At 42.6% G+C, this 17,828-nt stretch overlaps 1 protein-coding gene across 4 annotated transcripts in view; it reads left to right on the top strand.

Annotated features, from left to right (window-relative positions):
- Positions 1-17,828, top strand: part of RAB6A (RAB6A, member RAS oncogene family) — a 94,710-nt gene that overhangs the window by 26,960 nt on the left and 49,922 nt on the right. Inside the window, exon 1 of one of the 4 annotated variants that reach the window (XM_042850608.2) lies at positions 15,060-15,297. The exons of 2 other annotated variants lie outside the window; for them this stretch is intronic. In XM_042850608.2, coding sequence (XP_042706542.2) covers positions 15,183-15,297 — 115 coding nt within the window. In that variant the 5' untranslated portion in view covers positions 15,060-15,182. Of the gene's footprint in view, positions 1-15,059; positions 15,298-17,828 lie in introns of those variants that run through there. One more of the 4 variants, XM_042850605.2, reaches the window with a different exon arrangement.

Below are 17,828 nucleotides of genomic sequence, written 5' to 3'. Positions count from 1 at the left end.
TAATGGTAGTTATCTATTGCCTTATAAACAGTTTCCCACCATACCCCCTAGCTATAGGAGAGATCCAGCATTCCTGGACAGCCTCCTACCTCGAGACTGTCTCCCAAGTTCTGGATAAAAAAACCTCCGTTCCATTCCTGCTTTCAAAAGGCTTTTTCCTCTTCTCCCTCCCCCCCCAGTCTACAGAGACTCATGGTTAATTAGAGTGGGGAAACTTTCTCCTGACTTGATGTTAGATTTCAGTTTATCTCCTCCATTTCTCTTCATAAACTCTAATGGTCTACCATTTTATTTTCCTGGGCTGGACACTGGATAGTCACAAGAAGCTGGTTTCATGTAAATAACTAGTTTGGGAGGCGTCTTTCCCAGCTTGACTGCTCACTGTTCTGTTACGAGGTGGAGCTGAAGTTGCACCACAGATTGAGCATAGATTTCTGTAGTCACAAATACATACATTCATAACCACAGACTGCAGACGTACCTCATAGCGATCGTCAAGTTCAGAACATTACAAGCTTTCATAAAAGACCTTACTCGATATATTTTTATAGCAGTATGCAATCAGTTGGATTAACTTCTTATTTTGGCAGTTTAACCCTTCTTTTCTTCCCTTGGGGTGTCTGGACCATGACTGTCGTAGTCACCAGAGCACATTACAACTCTGGATCTGGAAGAAGGCTCTTGCTTTATGAATTAGATGTTACTGTCCTGAACCCTTAACCTTGAGGCAAATGCAGACAGGTTCAAAAGAATCACACTTTTTAGTGCATCCCAGTTTAACACAGCTTTCCATCTGGCACTGGAGTGAAACAGCTTAATATGGGAGCTTTGGCTAAAAAGATCACGAGCAAGCACTATTGTTGACCTCGTTACAGATTGTCCAAATGAGTAGCTAGCCATGGGGTCACCAGGCAGTGCTACACAGTACTGTGCAAGATTGCAGATTCATGTACATGCACAGCTGTGTGAAACTGATCATGATCAGCTAGAAAACAAATAATGTGAGGGTAGCTAGAGGAAACTAGAAAGTCATACTATCAATAGAAATGACATGTCTTATGTTAATATTTTGGCATGCTTGATATCCCAATGAGTATCCTAAAACTGTTGGATCTCTTTGTGACATTAGGCAGTGAGCATTTAAAGGAATGATTCATGCAGCCCCACTGAAGATCACCATAAAATTTGTGGTTTTGCAGGACAAGCAGAGTCTAACTTTGTTCACATTCTATTGAAGTTAATTCATTTTAGGCATGGGATTCAAGACCTGAATTCTCGCTCTCCACTTTCTCACACCTAGTCAGCTTTTTGTCCTCACGAGGAAGAAAAGCATTTGGTGTTGGGTGATTCCACAATGAGAAGGCATATTTTCATAGGTATTCATGACTTGGAAATTCAGCATGCACTGTAACTCTGCACAAATCTTCTGGGCTGGATGTTAAGTTTTATGTAGTAGGAGCTCTTCGTTCATTCCTCTTCTGGAAGTGGCATTCGCTGCACAGAGGAGAATATAGCAGTTGTGCTCGAGCCACTTCCATAGAAAGCAGATCGGCATTTTCAATAGATCTTCTATCTATCGTACGGTTTAATTACTTTTGATCTGTTTATGTATTTAATATACTTATGTACTGCTTTACAACTTCAAAGTACTCTTCAAACAACCAATTAGCTGTTCAAAAATAATACAAGACATTGAGATGTAAAAATTGGATGCTACGAATGATAAACTGCTTTTCAAGGACTCCTTGTGGATTTTTGCTCTGTGTAGCACATGTTCTAAATTCAATATCTGACCAATGTAACCCCTATGTAATGTGCACTTAAAAAAAAAAAAATCTGATTCACCTCCCTCGATTTTTAACTGCCATCTCTCATATAAAGGTCCTAACTTAAAGTTCTTACAAAATTGTCATTTGAAGGTAAATATCAGTCATATCTTTTGACTTCAGTTGGGCTCTAGGTAATGGTCTTCCTTTCCACTACCAATACTTGTTTTAGCATTTTATTAGGAAGCTGTCTTGGGAAACTGATTTGATTAGAGGAGAACTAGAGTCGAGTAACACGAACTCATTCAGTTTTTCAGCGATGTAGCAGTCATTTCAGTGAATTTGCTTAGTAATCTTAACTTTATGAGAACGCTATCAGAATAGACTTGACCCCAAAATAAAGGTTTTTGTGACCTCTTTTACAACAGCTAAAGTCAGCAAATACTTCCATTTATTTTTTCAATTTTAATTTTGAGAGCTTTCAAGCAAACCGTTCCCTATAGTGTTTCCAATTGAAATGTTATAACAAATGCATGAAAACAGAATTGAAATAAACTAGGAACTGTAATCCAAAATAAAAATAAGAGCTGGTTCTATTTTTGTTTGTATAGTACCAAGCACATTGGGACTTCTGAGTGCTAATGCAATAAGTATAAATAACTTGTCTTCAGTGTCTCGGTAAAAATGCAAAGTGTAAAGGGTGGGATCATTCAAAAAATGTGCTCACTGTTTGGCCAAATTCTGCTCTCATCGAAGTTATTGGCAGTTGTACTACTGACTGAAATAGGAGCAGAGCTAGGCCAATGCTGCATGCGTTGGACAATCCTATCCAAACAGCATAAACTGTCAAAATTGCATTATTTGAAGTCTTAACATAGCTAAGGAAACTTTAAAAAAGACTTTGGTAAAACATTCTAAACAAATGGAGACAGTTTCTGATTAGGAGCACAAAATAAATACTAAACATAATCTGTTTCGACCCTTTGGTTTCCTAGTTGCTACCTAGTTGCGCAATTTAAATATAGTCCTACTTGACATCCCTTAGGACGCTTGAATGACAATCCAAAGGTGATGGGTTTGCAGTTTCACCAGTCTTAGGAACTTTGGCCAAATATGTAATATCTACACAGAACTTGAATTAGCTCTCGTTCACAGTTCAATTGGGAATTTGAAATCCACTTTTAAACTTCCCCTAACAGAATTGCTTAGAAGCCTCTTGCATCTTTCAGTGCCAAGGTATCTGTAGTAATGGAATTAAATATAGGATTTATTCAGTAAGGGAAGACTTGCATTTTAAGTTGTCACTTAAACCAACATATGCTGCTGTTCAGGGAAGGGCAGATTTTCTTCATCAGCACTTTTTTCAGAGCACCTGACTGAGGCAGAGAGAAATATTTCTAAGCAAGATTTCATATCCTTTTCCCCCCAGAAAAGTTCCAGTGACAATCTCTGGCTTGTTGTCTAGTATGAATTCTATTTGCCATATAAATTAGGAATTTAATATTCTAAGTTATAAAAACCAATCTGGAAATGAGACTTTGCTATGCATAGTGTTTTAAATAAAAAAACAACAACCCTTCCTCTGAAAAGCAGGGTGAAGGCTGTCAGCAAAGTTAATAAGACTTCATGCGAACTGGTTTCTGTATCCTATTACCATGGTATGGGTATCTAGATATTCCTGTCTGACATGGACCCTGATCATAGAATCAGTTTGCTGTCTCCAGGATCAGTTACTGCAATATGCTGTACCTGGGGTTAACTGAACGCAGTGAAGAACCTCCAGATGGTATAACATACAACTGCCAATCTTCTTACTTGCGTAGAATGGGATACTTGATCCTCTAATGCAGAACACACCATGCCAGCTCTTGATGGAATACTGAATCCATTTTAACATCCTGTTGATCTTAAAGATCTTTAGTGGGCAGGGCCCTGAATATTTTACACATCCTCTTTCCATGGCCTTGACCAATTATGGCAACTGCACTTCTCAGGTACTTTGGCCTACAGCTTTGAAACTCTCTTCTATGAATGACTAGACTACAGATCCTTTCACCTTCCCAACAAAAAACACCTATCTCTTTAAATTAGCTTTCACACAAGAATCTTCATGAAAATACCATGCACACATCATTGAAATATTTGAGACAAGGGTAGGATAGTGAATCTTTCATAGTTTGCTCTCTATTGTTTTGCTTATGCTTGCATACCATTGTGGTAGGTACGTTACAAATATTTAGAACTTATCAACAGACTCTCTGCATTTTAAATGCCTGTATACTTTCTCCACACTGTCAGAGATTAACTGTACTCCAACAGATTTTTGAAGTGGCCAGAGGTAATGAGGAAACAATGAGTATAATGTTTCTTGCCTTATTAAAGAATGCTCTTCCTGCAGCTTGGAACCCATTATGACTGAAACCATGTGTTTATAAAGGACATGAAATGTCTAAAAAATGAATGAGATTCTGAGAAAGAAACGAGATAAAATTACACCACCAGAAGATGTTGCTTTGTTACATATTTTCATACGGCAGTGCTTTGACTCTGATCCTCTTAACCAGCAACATGTGGCAGATTTTCAACCTCCTCTTTTCCACTACTGGAAAAATACAATGGAGAAGTGACTCCATTGTGTTGGGATTTGGAAATGCACAGCTGATTTTTGTGGTTACGCTTCTCAACTTGACTGACTGATGAATGGCAGTCTAATCTACAACCTGGACAATGGAACAATGCCATTGGCCCATGTAGGTTCTTTTTCTTGTCTAGACACGACTATTTACATCAATCTGGTGGCGGTTTTTTGGTTTAATCCAAAATATTTAAAGATGGGAATTTTTGTTCAGATTCCACTCTGAACCGTATGTTTAAAAGAACCCCAAAAGAAGTTGAATTACCCTTTTTGTGTGTAACTGATTACTTAGCACAATACTAACTAACCTCTTAAACACTCTTTCAAATGTTCCTTATTTTGAATAAAAATGCAGCTCATTACTGATGGCTTAATCAAATCTTGTTTTCTATTTATCACAATATATTTTTATTGAGAGCCACAAGGACTGTGTTGTATCCCAAGGGAGACTTAGCCATGCATTAGTAATTAGAGCCTCAGTGTTTTGTTTGCATTAACTGTGGCAGCATTTGTTGTGATTTAAATAATGGTGAAGAATGGTGAATCTTGAGCAGGCTACCTTAATTCATGAGACTTTAAAGCATTTGCATTTGGGCAGAAAGAGTGTGCCTAGATGCTGAAATGACAAATAAAAAAAATTCATGTCCAGCTTTACGTGTGGCTTGTCAGTGGCTTTTAACTTGGGCTGTGCTAAGCCACTAATAATATCCAGCCTCAGTGTGTAGCACAGGGGTAGGCAACCTATGGCACGCGTGCCGAAGGCAGCACGCGAGCTGATTTTCAGTGGCACTCTCCTGGCTACCCGGTCCAGGGGGCTCTGCATTTTAATTTAATTTTAAATGAAGCTTCTTAAACGTTTTAATAACCTTATTTACTTGACATACAACAATAGTTTAGTTACATATTATAGACTTATAGAAAGAGACCTTCTAAAAATGTTAAAATGTGTTACTGGCACGGGAAACCTTAAATTAGAGTGAATAAATGAAGACTCGGCACACCACTTCTGAAAAGTTGCCAATCCCTGGTGTAGCATTTGATTTTTATATCCCACATGAATTTTTCAGCATGGATATCGGTAACTTTCATTTACACTAGTTTTTTTTTTACACCCGTTATACGTGAGTTGCAAGTTTTTGAAACTATCTTGTGTGTTAGTGAAATAATAGAGCTGGTGATTGCTCTGCTAATACCTAAAGGATGAGATACAAGTGGCTGAAGTCCAGGTACTGCGGGTGAAAAAGGAGTAATAGTTACAAAACTTCTAACCATCTGTCTTTTCCTCTGTTTTTCTAGTGATTGGTGTTGTCATAATCACGCTTCCCAACATTGTCAATCACTAAATAGTCAGTGAGCGAATCTCTGAGTTGGACAGAATTGAATTTTCAGTTGTGAAAACCTTTGAGGTTCAAGAATATTTCCTTCTGAGGGAGGTGGGCTGAAACCCAGGGCAAAATCCAGCAGCCAAAAGGATAGACTTCTTGTAGCTCTTCTCTTGTGCCTTGACTTGACTGTTCTGCTGCCCACGAGGTGTTCTGATCAGTCTGGCACTGCCCATTGCATTCTTCTGAATACTTGAAGCTTTGTTTTGAATTCAGCACCAGTACCCCAGGGAGTCCCCCAGACAAGACCAAATGTTACTGGATTGAGTGGGGGAGGGATGGAATGTCTAGTCTGCCTGTGATGGATGAGTTAATCTGTTGCTGTCAAGGCTGGTTCCTAGAGTGCAAGCATGCTTCTGTGTGCATGGTCTCCTTTTCAATAGTAGCACTTACAGTAGCATGTGCAAGGCCTTGAGAAATGCTAATATTTAAACTTCCTATTCATTTCCCTTTTAACTTCTTTGAAATCGTCATTTCAGCCCCCTTACATACCTGATGAAAAACAGAAGACTTCTGAAAAATATTCTGATTTTATATTAGTATATACTCTGGTTTCTCTTCAGATCGTATAAATCTTTTGCCCTTTACTAAAGATTTCTGGTCCCCCCCCCTTGTTTGAAGGGCAACTTGGTCAAACTTATTTTTGGACGTCCCGTCTGCTCCTGCTGTTCACCATCTGATATAGTCCGGTCTAGCCCATGCTCAAGTGTGCACTACAGCAGTGTCACGGCTGTGGTACCCAAGCTCACCAGGCTTAAGCTAGAGTAGGTATGTCTATTTCAGCTGCAATCATATTCTTCGATTGCAATGTAGACCGCTGCATAGGGATGATAGTGCGTCAGTTACGCTATATTCTGCTTTGGAAAGATCTCTTCACAGCTCCAAAAAAGAACAGGAGGACTTGTGGCACCTTAGAGACTAACAAATTTATTAGAGCATAAGCTTTCGTGGACTACAGCCCACTTCTTCGGATGCATAAGTGGGCTGTAGTCCACGAAAGCTTATGCTCTAATAAATTTGTTAGTCTCTAAGGTGCCACAAGTCCTCCTGTTCTTCTTTTTGCGGATACAGACTAACACGGCTGCTACTCTGAAACCTTTCACAGCTCCAGTACTTCTGCTGTTTGAAGCTTGGCTAACTACAATAGAATGGACTATTGCTCTTTTAAAATGTTCAGCTGTTGATATCCATCAAAATTGAGCTCCACACCTCTCCAGTTCAGTGTCTTTGCTGCTAGGGAACTCCTTGAAATCCTGCAGTAGAAAAAAATTGCAGCTGATCAAGGAGGGCTCTCCGGTACAACCACAATAGCTAGCATAGAACTATTCCCAGTGTGGACCTAGAATATTGAACTGGCATTGTCTCCAGAGAAACGACCATCCTAGTGATCATGGAATAACTTCTGTGCTGTAGCCTAGCATTTCAGAAAGGATGTGCTTTCATTGTGAATCTCTGCCCCCAGCTTGGATTTTTGGCTGCTTGCATTATCAGAGCTGTGGCCTTCTGTATTAAACATGTAGTATGAACTGATCAGTGCTTTTGCTGACTTCAAGCATTGTACAATGTGCAAAATAAACTCACTTTGAATATCTCTGTATAAAATGTGCAGTTTACTGAATCAAATACGAAACAAAGCCAAGGTCTTAAAAGCGGTGCAAGTTAAACGGTCTTGTGTCTGGAAGAGATCCTAATAAAAAATACCTTTTCCCACCTTTTGGTTATTGATAACTTTTAAGTACAAGCGCCAGTTTTTCCCCTCTCCCTGCCAGTCCTGACGTGCCTAGATACAGTATTAAAAATGTACTTAAACGGCCCTGAGCTCTTAGATCTGTGGTGTAGTAGACCTTTATCCAGTCATCCTTCAATATGTAGCTGTCAGCTATAGAAATCAATTTTCTTTATATTGTGGCATTTGAATCTTAGTGGATTGATCAGATAAAGGGAGATCCTTGAGAGGAATTAAATTACTGTGCTTGGTAAGGCAGTTTCATGTCCATTTGGTGCCATTTAAAAGATTGTGTTTGGAGTTTAACGCTTCGGGTCACTGAGCTTTCCTAAACGCCATGTGAGCGAGTAACTATAAAGTGGTCTTGCAGCTGCAGTGTTTTGAAAGCTTGCTGTTGCGAAACTCCTCATTGTGCTCTTGTTCAAAGTTATTAGTGAAGTGCATATTGAGGATGCTCTAGCAGGTGTTGCACAGAGGTGCACTGGTGCCGGTAAGTCTGGCGCTTGCTGTTTGGAAGAGCTGATCAGGTTCTCCTTTGAGCTCTAGGGAAAACTTTGTTTTTTAGTTTTCATACGCTAAATAAATCACATTCTGAACTTCCCCATGACATCAGACCTGTTCTGTCTCTGGTGTCCTGGGTTTTCTGAGATAGTTTTGTCAGCTCTTCCTGTTAGTTTCTGATGTATGTTCCTGTGAATGAGTGTTTCTGGGTTCCACATGCCACCAGTGTGGACTGAAGCTGAATCCCTCTTCTAACAGCCAATAAAAGAGCAGCATTTTCATAGCGATAGCCATCTTCTGGGCTGTCTCTCCCGATGCACTTCCTATCTCAGATGGAGTGGCCATGTTCATAAGCAGCTCTTTACAGACAAGCGTCAGCCTTTGTTCCTTCCACTAGGTGCACAATATGCAAGTCTTGCCTTCTAACATCCTTACCTGGAGCTTCCAGTAGTGTTGTGCAGAAATGGAGTTCTGTGTAAAGTCTGGTGTCTCTGCTGTGCTGGTCCTCCCAAGCAGGGAAGTGACAGACCTCTCCTCTTCCCCTCCACCCATCCAGGCAAAAGGCTTTGTTGTCATTAAGGTGGTCTCTTCAATAGAATATTTTGAAGATCAGCAGAAGCTTGTTCAGGTCACTAAGCAGGCTGTGAAAATTAAATAAATTGCTCCTTCCTTCCAAGGATGGTATGGAAAACAAGTGGAGAGGCTTCCCTTTCCTTGTCATGTACCAAAATAAGCAGCTACCAAAGGCAATTCATTAGACGGACTAGGGCAAGGACTCCTTACTGAAGGAACCTTTTCTGAAACATTACCCCAGACTAGCTGGGAGTTCTTCCCATGTTTTTGTTGTAGATCAGCCTAGATCTTGCCAGGGCATGACAAAACCCCCATACAAATAGTTGGTTCTCTTCTCAACTTCCTTGCTGTCCCAGTTGTGAGCAGGATTGCTTCTTTTTGGGAAACCTGGGTTCAAATTACCATTCTAGAATTGAGAACCGTGTCCTGAGGGTCAGTACCATCTTCAAATATCTGTAAATACAGTGATGGACCTTTAAATTGGCATGATAAAAGTATACCAAACAGTAGGTAGAGAAGGTAGATTGAGGACTTCTGTTCACTTTATTTCATAATCCAAGAACATGGGGATATTCAACAAAAATTGGTAGGTGGGAAATTCAAAACAGGGTTGTTTTTTGTCACACATTGCATGATTAGTCTGGGGAACATGTCTGAGGCCAAGAGCTTAATGTGATTCAGATAGGATTAAACATTTAAATGCACATGCAGAATATCCAGATTTATTATGGTAATACCCTGTATTGAAATAACTAGACATATAAGCCCTAAAGTTTTGGGACATAAGCCCCCCCCCCCACCCCGGAACATTGGGTGTTAAGAGGAAACTTTCTCCCCTGGGGCAGCTTATCCTGTTGCTGCCTGGTTTCTTGCATCTTCCTCTGCATCAGCTTGTATGGCCACTATCGGAGATGCGATGTTGGGCTAGATGGACCATGTGGGTCTGATCAGTATGACAACTCGTATGTTTCTAATACAGCAGTGTTGGAGCTTATAAATGAAAGGATGCAAGAAGCAAAATGCTTCAGGAATGAACTCTTCTATCAACATGGACGAAGAAGCTATCAAATGATCCCCGCATATTCTTGGTCATCTCACAGCAGACTGAACTTGAAGCAAAAATATTCCTATAGGTGACACTTTTTTCTCTTACTCCTGCACTCCTACCCTCTTGTTCCAAAATCTCCCAAATTTATTCCGAAAGAAACATATACTTCAATAACCAGGGCATCTTTCCCACCCTGCATGTCCCTCGACCACCCACACACGTCTCTCCAGTTCCCCAACTCAGAGCCCTGTAGGTCAGAACACTTGACATGGACTTTCTCAGGTGGCCATGCTCAGAAAATAGGACTCCCTTATTCCTCCTTTTCAAAGGGTAAACTACACAGGGCTTGTCTAGGCTTACTGTGCTGCAGCACTTAATGAAGACACTGTCTATGCCAATGGGAGAGCTGCTACCATTGGCTTAGGCCATGTTTGTACTACAAAATTAAGTCAACCTAATTTACGTTGGCATATAGCCCCCGCAGTAATTACATTGCTTGTGTGTGTCTACACTTTGCTCCTTGTGTTGGCGGTGCGCATCCTCACCAGTAGCACTTGTATCAATTGAACTGGCACTGTGGGGGCATTGTGGGATGTCTTCTGAAAGCTAGTAACGGTCGACATAAGCAACGCAGTGTCTATAGTGACACTGTGTCAACCTAACTACATCAACCTTGACTCTGCGCCGCTCATGGAGGTGAAGTTATTAAGTCGGTGTAGCAGGGCAGTTATGTCGTGGGAGTGAAATTTAAGGTGTAGATACTTCCATAGTTAGGTCAACATAAGCTGCCTTGCATTGACCAAACTCTCTAATGTAGACCCAACCTTAGGTACTCCACCTCCCAGAGAGGCGGTAGCTATGTTAACAGGAGAAGCCCTCCCATCGACGTAGCTCTGTCTACACTGAGGGTTAGTGTGTATAAGTGTGTCACTGAGGGGTGTGGAAAATCCAGCCGCAGGCCTGGTCTACACTATAGAGTTAGTTGATGCAAGGCAGCTTATGTCGATCTAACTCTGTAATCATCTGCACTAAAATGTAGCTCCCACCAATGTAACCCACCTACTACACACTGATTTAATAACTCCACCTCTGCGAGAGGTGAAGCACTCAAGTCGACGTAGTGTCAGCGTAGAAACTACATTGCTTACATTGACTGTTGCTGCCTTTCAGAAACTATCCCACAATGCCCCACGCTGGCAGTTCAATTGATGCAAGCGCAACTGGTAAGGATGCGCACCTCCGACATAACTGAGGTAGACTTAATTTTGTAGTGTAGGCTTGCGCATAGATTCATGACTCTCTTCAAGCTTAATTCAGCTGGGGCAATGGCATTCTTTTAGACTGACAGGCAAGAAGCATATGTGGCAGAACTGGGAGCTCACTTCATGTTCACACTTTCACAAAACACCACTTGACTTGACTCAGACGAATCAGATGTGGCCTTCAGCCAGACCTTGGAGACTTAAACTTCCTTAGTCAGCAAATCTTCTTAAACCTCCATTCTTCCTTGTCTTGACTCATGATTCTGGGCCCAACCAGGATCTGATCCTTCCCAGCCAGAAAACTGCAATGCAAATGTTCATTTTCTGTGGTCTGGCTCTGCTAGTGCAGGCACTCACTTGGAAACAAGATTTAAAAATTTTATTAAGATGTTTTAAAAAAAAGTGAACAGAGTTTGAGCATAGAAGTTTCTGGTTATCAGGGAATAACATACAGATTATCGAGGGTGCAAAGTTTGGTTTAAGATCAGGTGGCATGAGGAATACATAATCTGCAATATCCCCGATTGGGGGTAAAAGGTTGATGGGTCAAAGTACAGGCATTGAGATATGAGGGTATGAAGTTCATAGAGTGGCTATGTTCGGGTGTGGAGTATGAGTGGATATGATGAGGAGGATGGATTGACCCTCATTTGGTGAGATTTAATGTTCAGGGCGTTTATGGTTCCAGTTCATATGATCCAACGGAGAAGGTCACTTGGTTCCTGTCTCGTAGTGGGAGAACGATGTCACTCTGGCTCACGCCTCCTGCTACTGTCGGTGGCTGGTGATGTGCTTGATGTAGATGGCCCTGGATCATCGGATGGTGTCTGAGACCATGAGGTGCCGCATGAGCCGTGGGTAGCGTTGACCGATCCCGCAGGTCTGCAGCATACGCTCGTTGCAGGGGTCCCAGGCGCCCAGGGCTCCGACAGTCAGGGCGTCCATCTTCACCTCGTAGCCCTTCGCTCTCAGGATGTCAGCCAGGGGACGTACTTTTCCAGCTTACGAGCCCGGGCTTCGCGAAATGTGGGGTCCTGTTTTCAAAGGAGACCGTGACGTCAACGAGGATGAACTTTTTCTGGGCCTTGTTGGTGATGACCATGTCAGGTCGTAGCTGGCTGTCGGTACCAGGGATGGTGCGGTTCACGGAGATCTCCCCCAGGCGTGGTGATGTCTTTCATCAGGCGGTTCTTGATGGCGTTGTGGTGCAGCTGCCAGGCTCTGGAGTGGGGTTTGCAGCTGCACAGGATGTGGGGTAGGGTCTCGTTGGAGTAGCCGCACTTCCTGCAACGCTTGTCTCGGTTCCCGTGGCGGACAGCTCCATTGAGCGGGACGTAGTTGAGCCGGGCACGGTGGATGAACCGCCAGTTGGCGAAAGGGGTGAAGCCGCCCCCAGCAAGGAATACTACACACCAATGCATCCTAATACACTAGGCTCCTCAAATGAGCTCATTTTCCCCCCTTCTCAGTTGTCTGTTTCCTAAAGGAGCTACTGGAATGTTAATCATTTGATTACCAGTTACTGGAGATAGGGGAGTAACTGGTCCCTTTCTGTAAATTATGGACGTGCTTAACGGAAAAGCAGTCAGCCAACAAGTAGGCATGAAAATACTTGTTTACATTGGTTATTGCCAGATTGACTGGAACTGAATCCTTCAGTCTGCACAGGTGACAGGAGAACGAAGTGTTTATTTCCTGCTGGCTTATCCATATAGCATTTTTGGTAGCTAGCTCTAAAATGCTTGTTATTTCTTGCATATCTATATCAATTTACAGTACAAATGATTAAAAATCAGCCTTTGTGAGAGCAGTTAGATACTTTTTCAGTTTGGGAGGAAAACTCTGGTAATCTCAATGTGGCGATTGACAAATGGCTTTGAAATGGTGCCCACCTTCCTTTCTTTTTTTAACGCCGTTTACCTGCTTGCAATAGTCCTAAGTTTCACTAACTTCTTGAGGCAGCAATAGAAATGTATGTCATACATTTTTCCAGGGTACCAATTGTGTAACTGATTAAGGTCCTTCGGGGAGAATTGTGATTCTCATGTGCATCTGTATCTCCTGAAGAGAGAGACACTAAACTTGTCAGGAATGTAAATGTTAAACACAGGACCTTAATTTCTCTAGTTTATACAGTTTACGTCTTCACACACAAAATGGAGCCTGTCACCGGGCCAGTGCTCTGGAATTGCTCCGAAGGAAGCCAGTCAGGACTCTGGTGTAGCATGCCTCCCGAGCAATGAGTGTGTCGGAGGCCAGGCAGTGGGGTCCAGCTCAGTCTGCTGCTGCTCCTTCTCCTGGTCTTTGTCGTGCTTCCTGGGCAAAATGTCACCTGGTCACATCCCCTCTTGATTCTCAGGTTAGGATAGCTACAGCTGGGCAGCCTCACCTGCCCAGAGGGCCTCAGAAAAAGTCTCACACCTAATTCCCACCACCTAGGCATTGGTGCTGTACGCAGGGAAGCTGCAGTACACACAGTATTAATACAGGACCGTAAGGTTCACATGCAACAGAACAAGGGGGAAAACCTCACTTTGTCACATCGCCATTACTTACATTCTTGGGCTTCCTTTCTGTACTGTCCCTGTTAGCGTAGCACTTCGGGATAAGCTGCAGTTGATCATAAAGTAAATAGCCTTTTTTTTTTTTTTTTTTTTTGAGTGCGTTCATCTGCTAGGTAGATGTCATCCCTCATTATTTCATGCCATTTCACTCCACTCTGTTACTTCCCTTCCTGCTTGTTCTGCACCAGACAGTCATAAATATTCATGCAGACTTCCTGCCATCCATTTAGTCTTGTATACTTAGCTGATAGTCTGCTTAAAAAAAAAACACTCAGGCTTTGTCTTAGCATATGAGAGCTGAAGGCTGCCTAGTGCTAGTGAGCTAATAGGTTAATGCTTAAACCTCTGGTTTTGTGGAGTTGCTGGGAAACATGAAGGTCTCTTGCGGTCTAGGATATTGCTCAGTTCTGCCTTATTTGGGGCCCTTGATTTTTCCCTGTTAAAATCCAAGTTGATTAATTCAGAGAATTTCAAACATTCTAGCTTCTTTTTACTGCTTTTATTTCTAACCAGATGCAATAACGAATATCTAGTCTCCTGTTATTTTTTTAAATAAATTGATTGCATCAGATGCTTGCTCATTTTTCTCACCTTAATGTAGCTGTTCTGACTTGCCAAGTATAGTCCATTTTGGATTAATCTTCTTTAAGGGCCGAGAGGCAACTAATTACAGTATCAAGAGAATAACGGTTAAGATTAGAAGGAAAATGGCTACTAGGTGCCATCAGTCAAGACTGTGTGATAAATTCTCCAACTGTGGGATGGAGAGTGCCAGTGATGGGGAGAAAGGCGCACATACTCTCGAAGTAGCTCACAGCACTGGCTGTTCCATTCATTCTTCTGTCAGGTGGTGCACTTTGACTGAATTCACTGTCATCTTGTAGAACTCCCAGTTCTTGTGATGCTGGAAGAAGCAGTTCTGTTATCATGTTCTTTCCCCAGGTGAGAAATTTTAATGGGCACAAAAGGTAACCAGCTGTGAGTGTTGAAAGATAATGGCAGGGATAGTAACCCCGGAGACTGGAAATGTCTGAGGTGAGCAATACTTATCCTTCCAGTAGACATGTGCTTGAGGTTGGGGTGCCAGTACAGCTTCACATGATGGATTCAGAGAGATTTGGGTTTCTACAAGGTTACATTTTGTAGCTGCAAATAGCTCTTGTTGTCACTAGCTTCTGTAGAGCTTCTCCTCGTGGCCACTGGTAAGTAATGAAAATTCAAGCACAAAACACTTAAATGCATCTTGCCTGTAGATCATTAGTCTGGCTCAGGGGGGGCTACCAAGCGGATTGAATTCCAGTGATGAGAGTTCTCAGCTGAGGAATCCTTGGCACTAGATAGTGTTAAGACTTTACTTCCGCAAGCAAGTGCTGCCCAGCCAATCTCCGCTGCCACAATGACGTGTTAGGTGAAAGGTCTCTCATGTAGCTGGGCACCTGGCCATTTATGGGTTTGAAGATAATTGCCAGCGCTTTGAATCGTACCCAGTTATTGGGTTCATTCTGGCCCACTCCACGTGGGGGCAGCTGTCCTATGCTACTTGGGATTGCCATGTGGATTTTGTGGGTTGCCCCTAGGAGTCAGCCTTGACCGCAACAGACACACAAATGACTGAGGTCTGCATAACAAAGCACTTCAGACATCCAGAGTTAAACGGAATTTTTCAGATGCTTGGAGCTGTGGACAGTTACCAAATGAGGGCAGGGAACAGAGCGTATGAATTGAATGGGAAGGAACAGAACACGCAGGAAGGGCACAGCTCTGGCCTGTGAAAGGAGAAAGCGTGTTTGGAAGAAACAAAGGCGAGGGAAGAGAATCTACAGGGAAACAGGCAAAAATGGTAAAAGGAGAAAAATATGACACTGATTTTAGGCTGGTGAATTTTAATAGATCTATTACCTAGACTGTTCTGTCAACTGTTTTTAACTTCAGGGGATGAGAAGGTGGGGAGAAAGCAGGTGGTGTAGCAGTCTGCTGCTGTGAATGACTTGAGCCAGCCTACTTCTTTGCATGCATAATTGTAAGAAGCGATTCAGCTGGAGCAGGTATCTTCCTTTTGAACTGACACTCCAAAGGGACAATTATTCCTCCATTCTCCCACTCCCCCGAATTTGAATTCATGTGGACCCATTACTGTATCCTTGCTAATTTGTAGAATTTATGATGGCATTTTTCTGCCTTCCTGCTGTGCCACCAACTGATTGTGTCTGAAATAGCTGCTGAGTCTGGTGAGATGTGCAATGGATTTAAGGTCCCTGAAATACTGTCACCATACAACACCGATTTCACTGTGTGCACGCACACATTGCACCAGTATGTGAATTAGTAGGACTGTGCCACTAATGTTTACAGGATATAAAATTCAAACTATAGGGCAGGCAGATAAACTTCAGATTTATCCTCTGGTTCTTTCCTCGTAGCCTTAATTCATCTTGGATACTACAGTGATTGAGTGCTCTAGAAATACCTGGGCACTGGTTTGTCTAATTCCAAGGGCTTGTCTACAAAGAGAAGTATCCTGGAATAGCTACTTGGCATTAGCTTAAGCTAAAACGCACAGAGGCACTCCTAGTGTAGAATGAGTGCTCACCACAGGAGCTAGTTGTGGTATAGCTGTGGCACTTTAAATTCACGCCCTAACTTATTTTGTAATAGTTTTCCTGGTGTAGCTTTCAGAATCTAGGCCATTATCTCATGTTTGGGCTACAGAGATTTCTCCCCAGCCTGAAGGCAGGTTAACACTCCAGTAGCAAAGTCCATTCAAAATACTGCAGTCAACATCTATCTTCCTAGTTGTTGTTGTTTTTTTGTGTGTCTCGTCTCCCCCACCCCCACCCCCTTCGGTCCCTCTTGAGGCTTCCCTTTTTCCTCTGCGTTACAGGCAAACTTCTAGCTTTTACTTTTCAAGACTTTCCCCAATGTAGCACCTTGTCCTTACCTATTCTCTTATCACACCAGATTGTGATTCTTCCCCTTTGCTCTGCTAACAATGCTAGTCTCATCTACTCCCATAAGCATCTCCGTGATTTCTTCCCCACTGCCTCTTATCCATGCAATGCTCTCCCCAAATTGGTTCACACATATCCTTCATACCCCTTACGGACCACTTGTTAAGCACGAGGACTTGCAGATATCTTAGAGAAAGGTAATGGTGTTTTTAGTAGTATTGGTAGTTTGGTTGGTGAAATGCCAACAAACCTCAGATAAGATGAAAACTGTATTGTATTGGCAAGCTTCAGCTCCGCAAATTCTCATTGGCCCACAGTTCCTGTCAAGTACAGGAATGTACCTGTTAATTACATCTGTCAGAGAGCGCATCACAGCATCAGCAGCACCAGAAAATGGCGATATTGTCCTTTTGACAGCATTAAATTGATGTATGCCCAGCGCAAGGGCTTATCTTCACTAGACTTTTTTTCTTTTCTTTTTTTACCTTGAGATAGTTGATTTCCAGTTAACATTAACATGCCCGTAAAGGCTGGTGGGGACATTCCCCAAATGTTTGATGCAGACTATAAAATTGTTCTTCAGCCTAGGTCAGTGGTTCTCAAACTTTTTTTTTCATGGACCGCTTGCAAATTGCTGAGGGTCTCGGCGGACCACTTAATGATCTTTCCAAATGTTGTCTGTACCGTTAGCTAACTATTACAAAGTGCTTTGGATAAAAGCGCTATGTAAAAAAACCGTAATAGTTAACGTTTTTTGTGTTACAAATAAAAGCGCACAACTCATATATTTTAATATCAGTAGTTTTACCTTACTAATGCAATGGATGTGACCTCTCTCTCCCCTGCCGTGGCAGCCCGCAAGCTGGGGCTCAGAAGGAGTGGGGTCTCCCCGCCGTAGCAGTCCCTGAGCTGAGGCTGGGAAGGGAGGGGCTCTCTCCCCAGCAGCCGCAGCCTTGGAGCTGGGGAATGTCGCCTCTTTCTCTGGCCGCCGCAGCCCTGCACATCCGAAATTTCCCCCACCCCTTCTTCTCACCCCACTGCCCCCTCCCATCTGCCCCCTATTCCCCCCAAGGCCACCACCTCACCTTACATGTGCATCTTCTCCAGGGTCCCAGCACCTAATTAGTGGAGCCATGCCTGCGCAACTCCACTAATTAGGTGGGTGGCCCTTCATTCTCTCGTGTGCGGCTGCCCAGGCATGCACCTTAGAGGGAACTATTCACGGACCACCTGAATGGAGCTCACAGACCACTGTTTGAGAACCTCTGGCCTAGGTTGATCCTGCTTCATCTGGGTACCAGAAAGTGAAACTGACTAAATGATGAAATTGACTAGTCTAGTCTGTTTTTCATTGTCTGGGATGAATGAAATACAAAATCTGCAAAATGATCTTTATAATTCTTCTAGTTTTAATAATCATATA

This window comes from Chrysemys picta, chromosome 1 (assembly GCF_011386835.1).
Source record: "Chrysemys picta bellii isolate R12L10 chromosome 1, ASM1138683v2, whole genome shotgun sequence".
NCBI classification, from domain to species: domain Eukaryota; kingdom Metazoa; phylum Chordata; order Testudines; family Emydidae; genus Chrysemys; species Chrysemys picta.
Note: the sequence above shows the minus strand (reverse complement) of the source record. Positions and strands in the feature narration are given on the sequence as shown.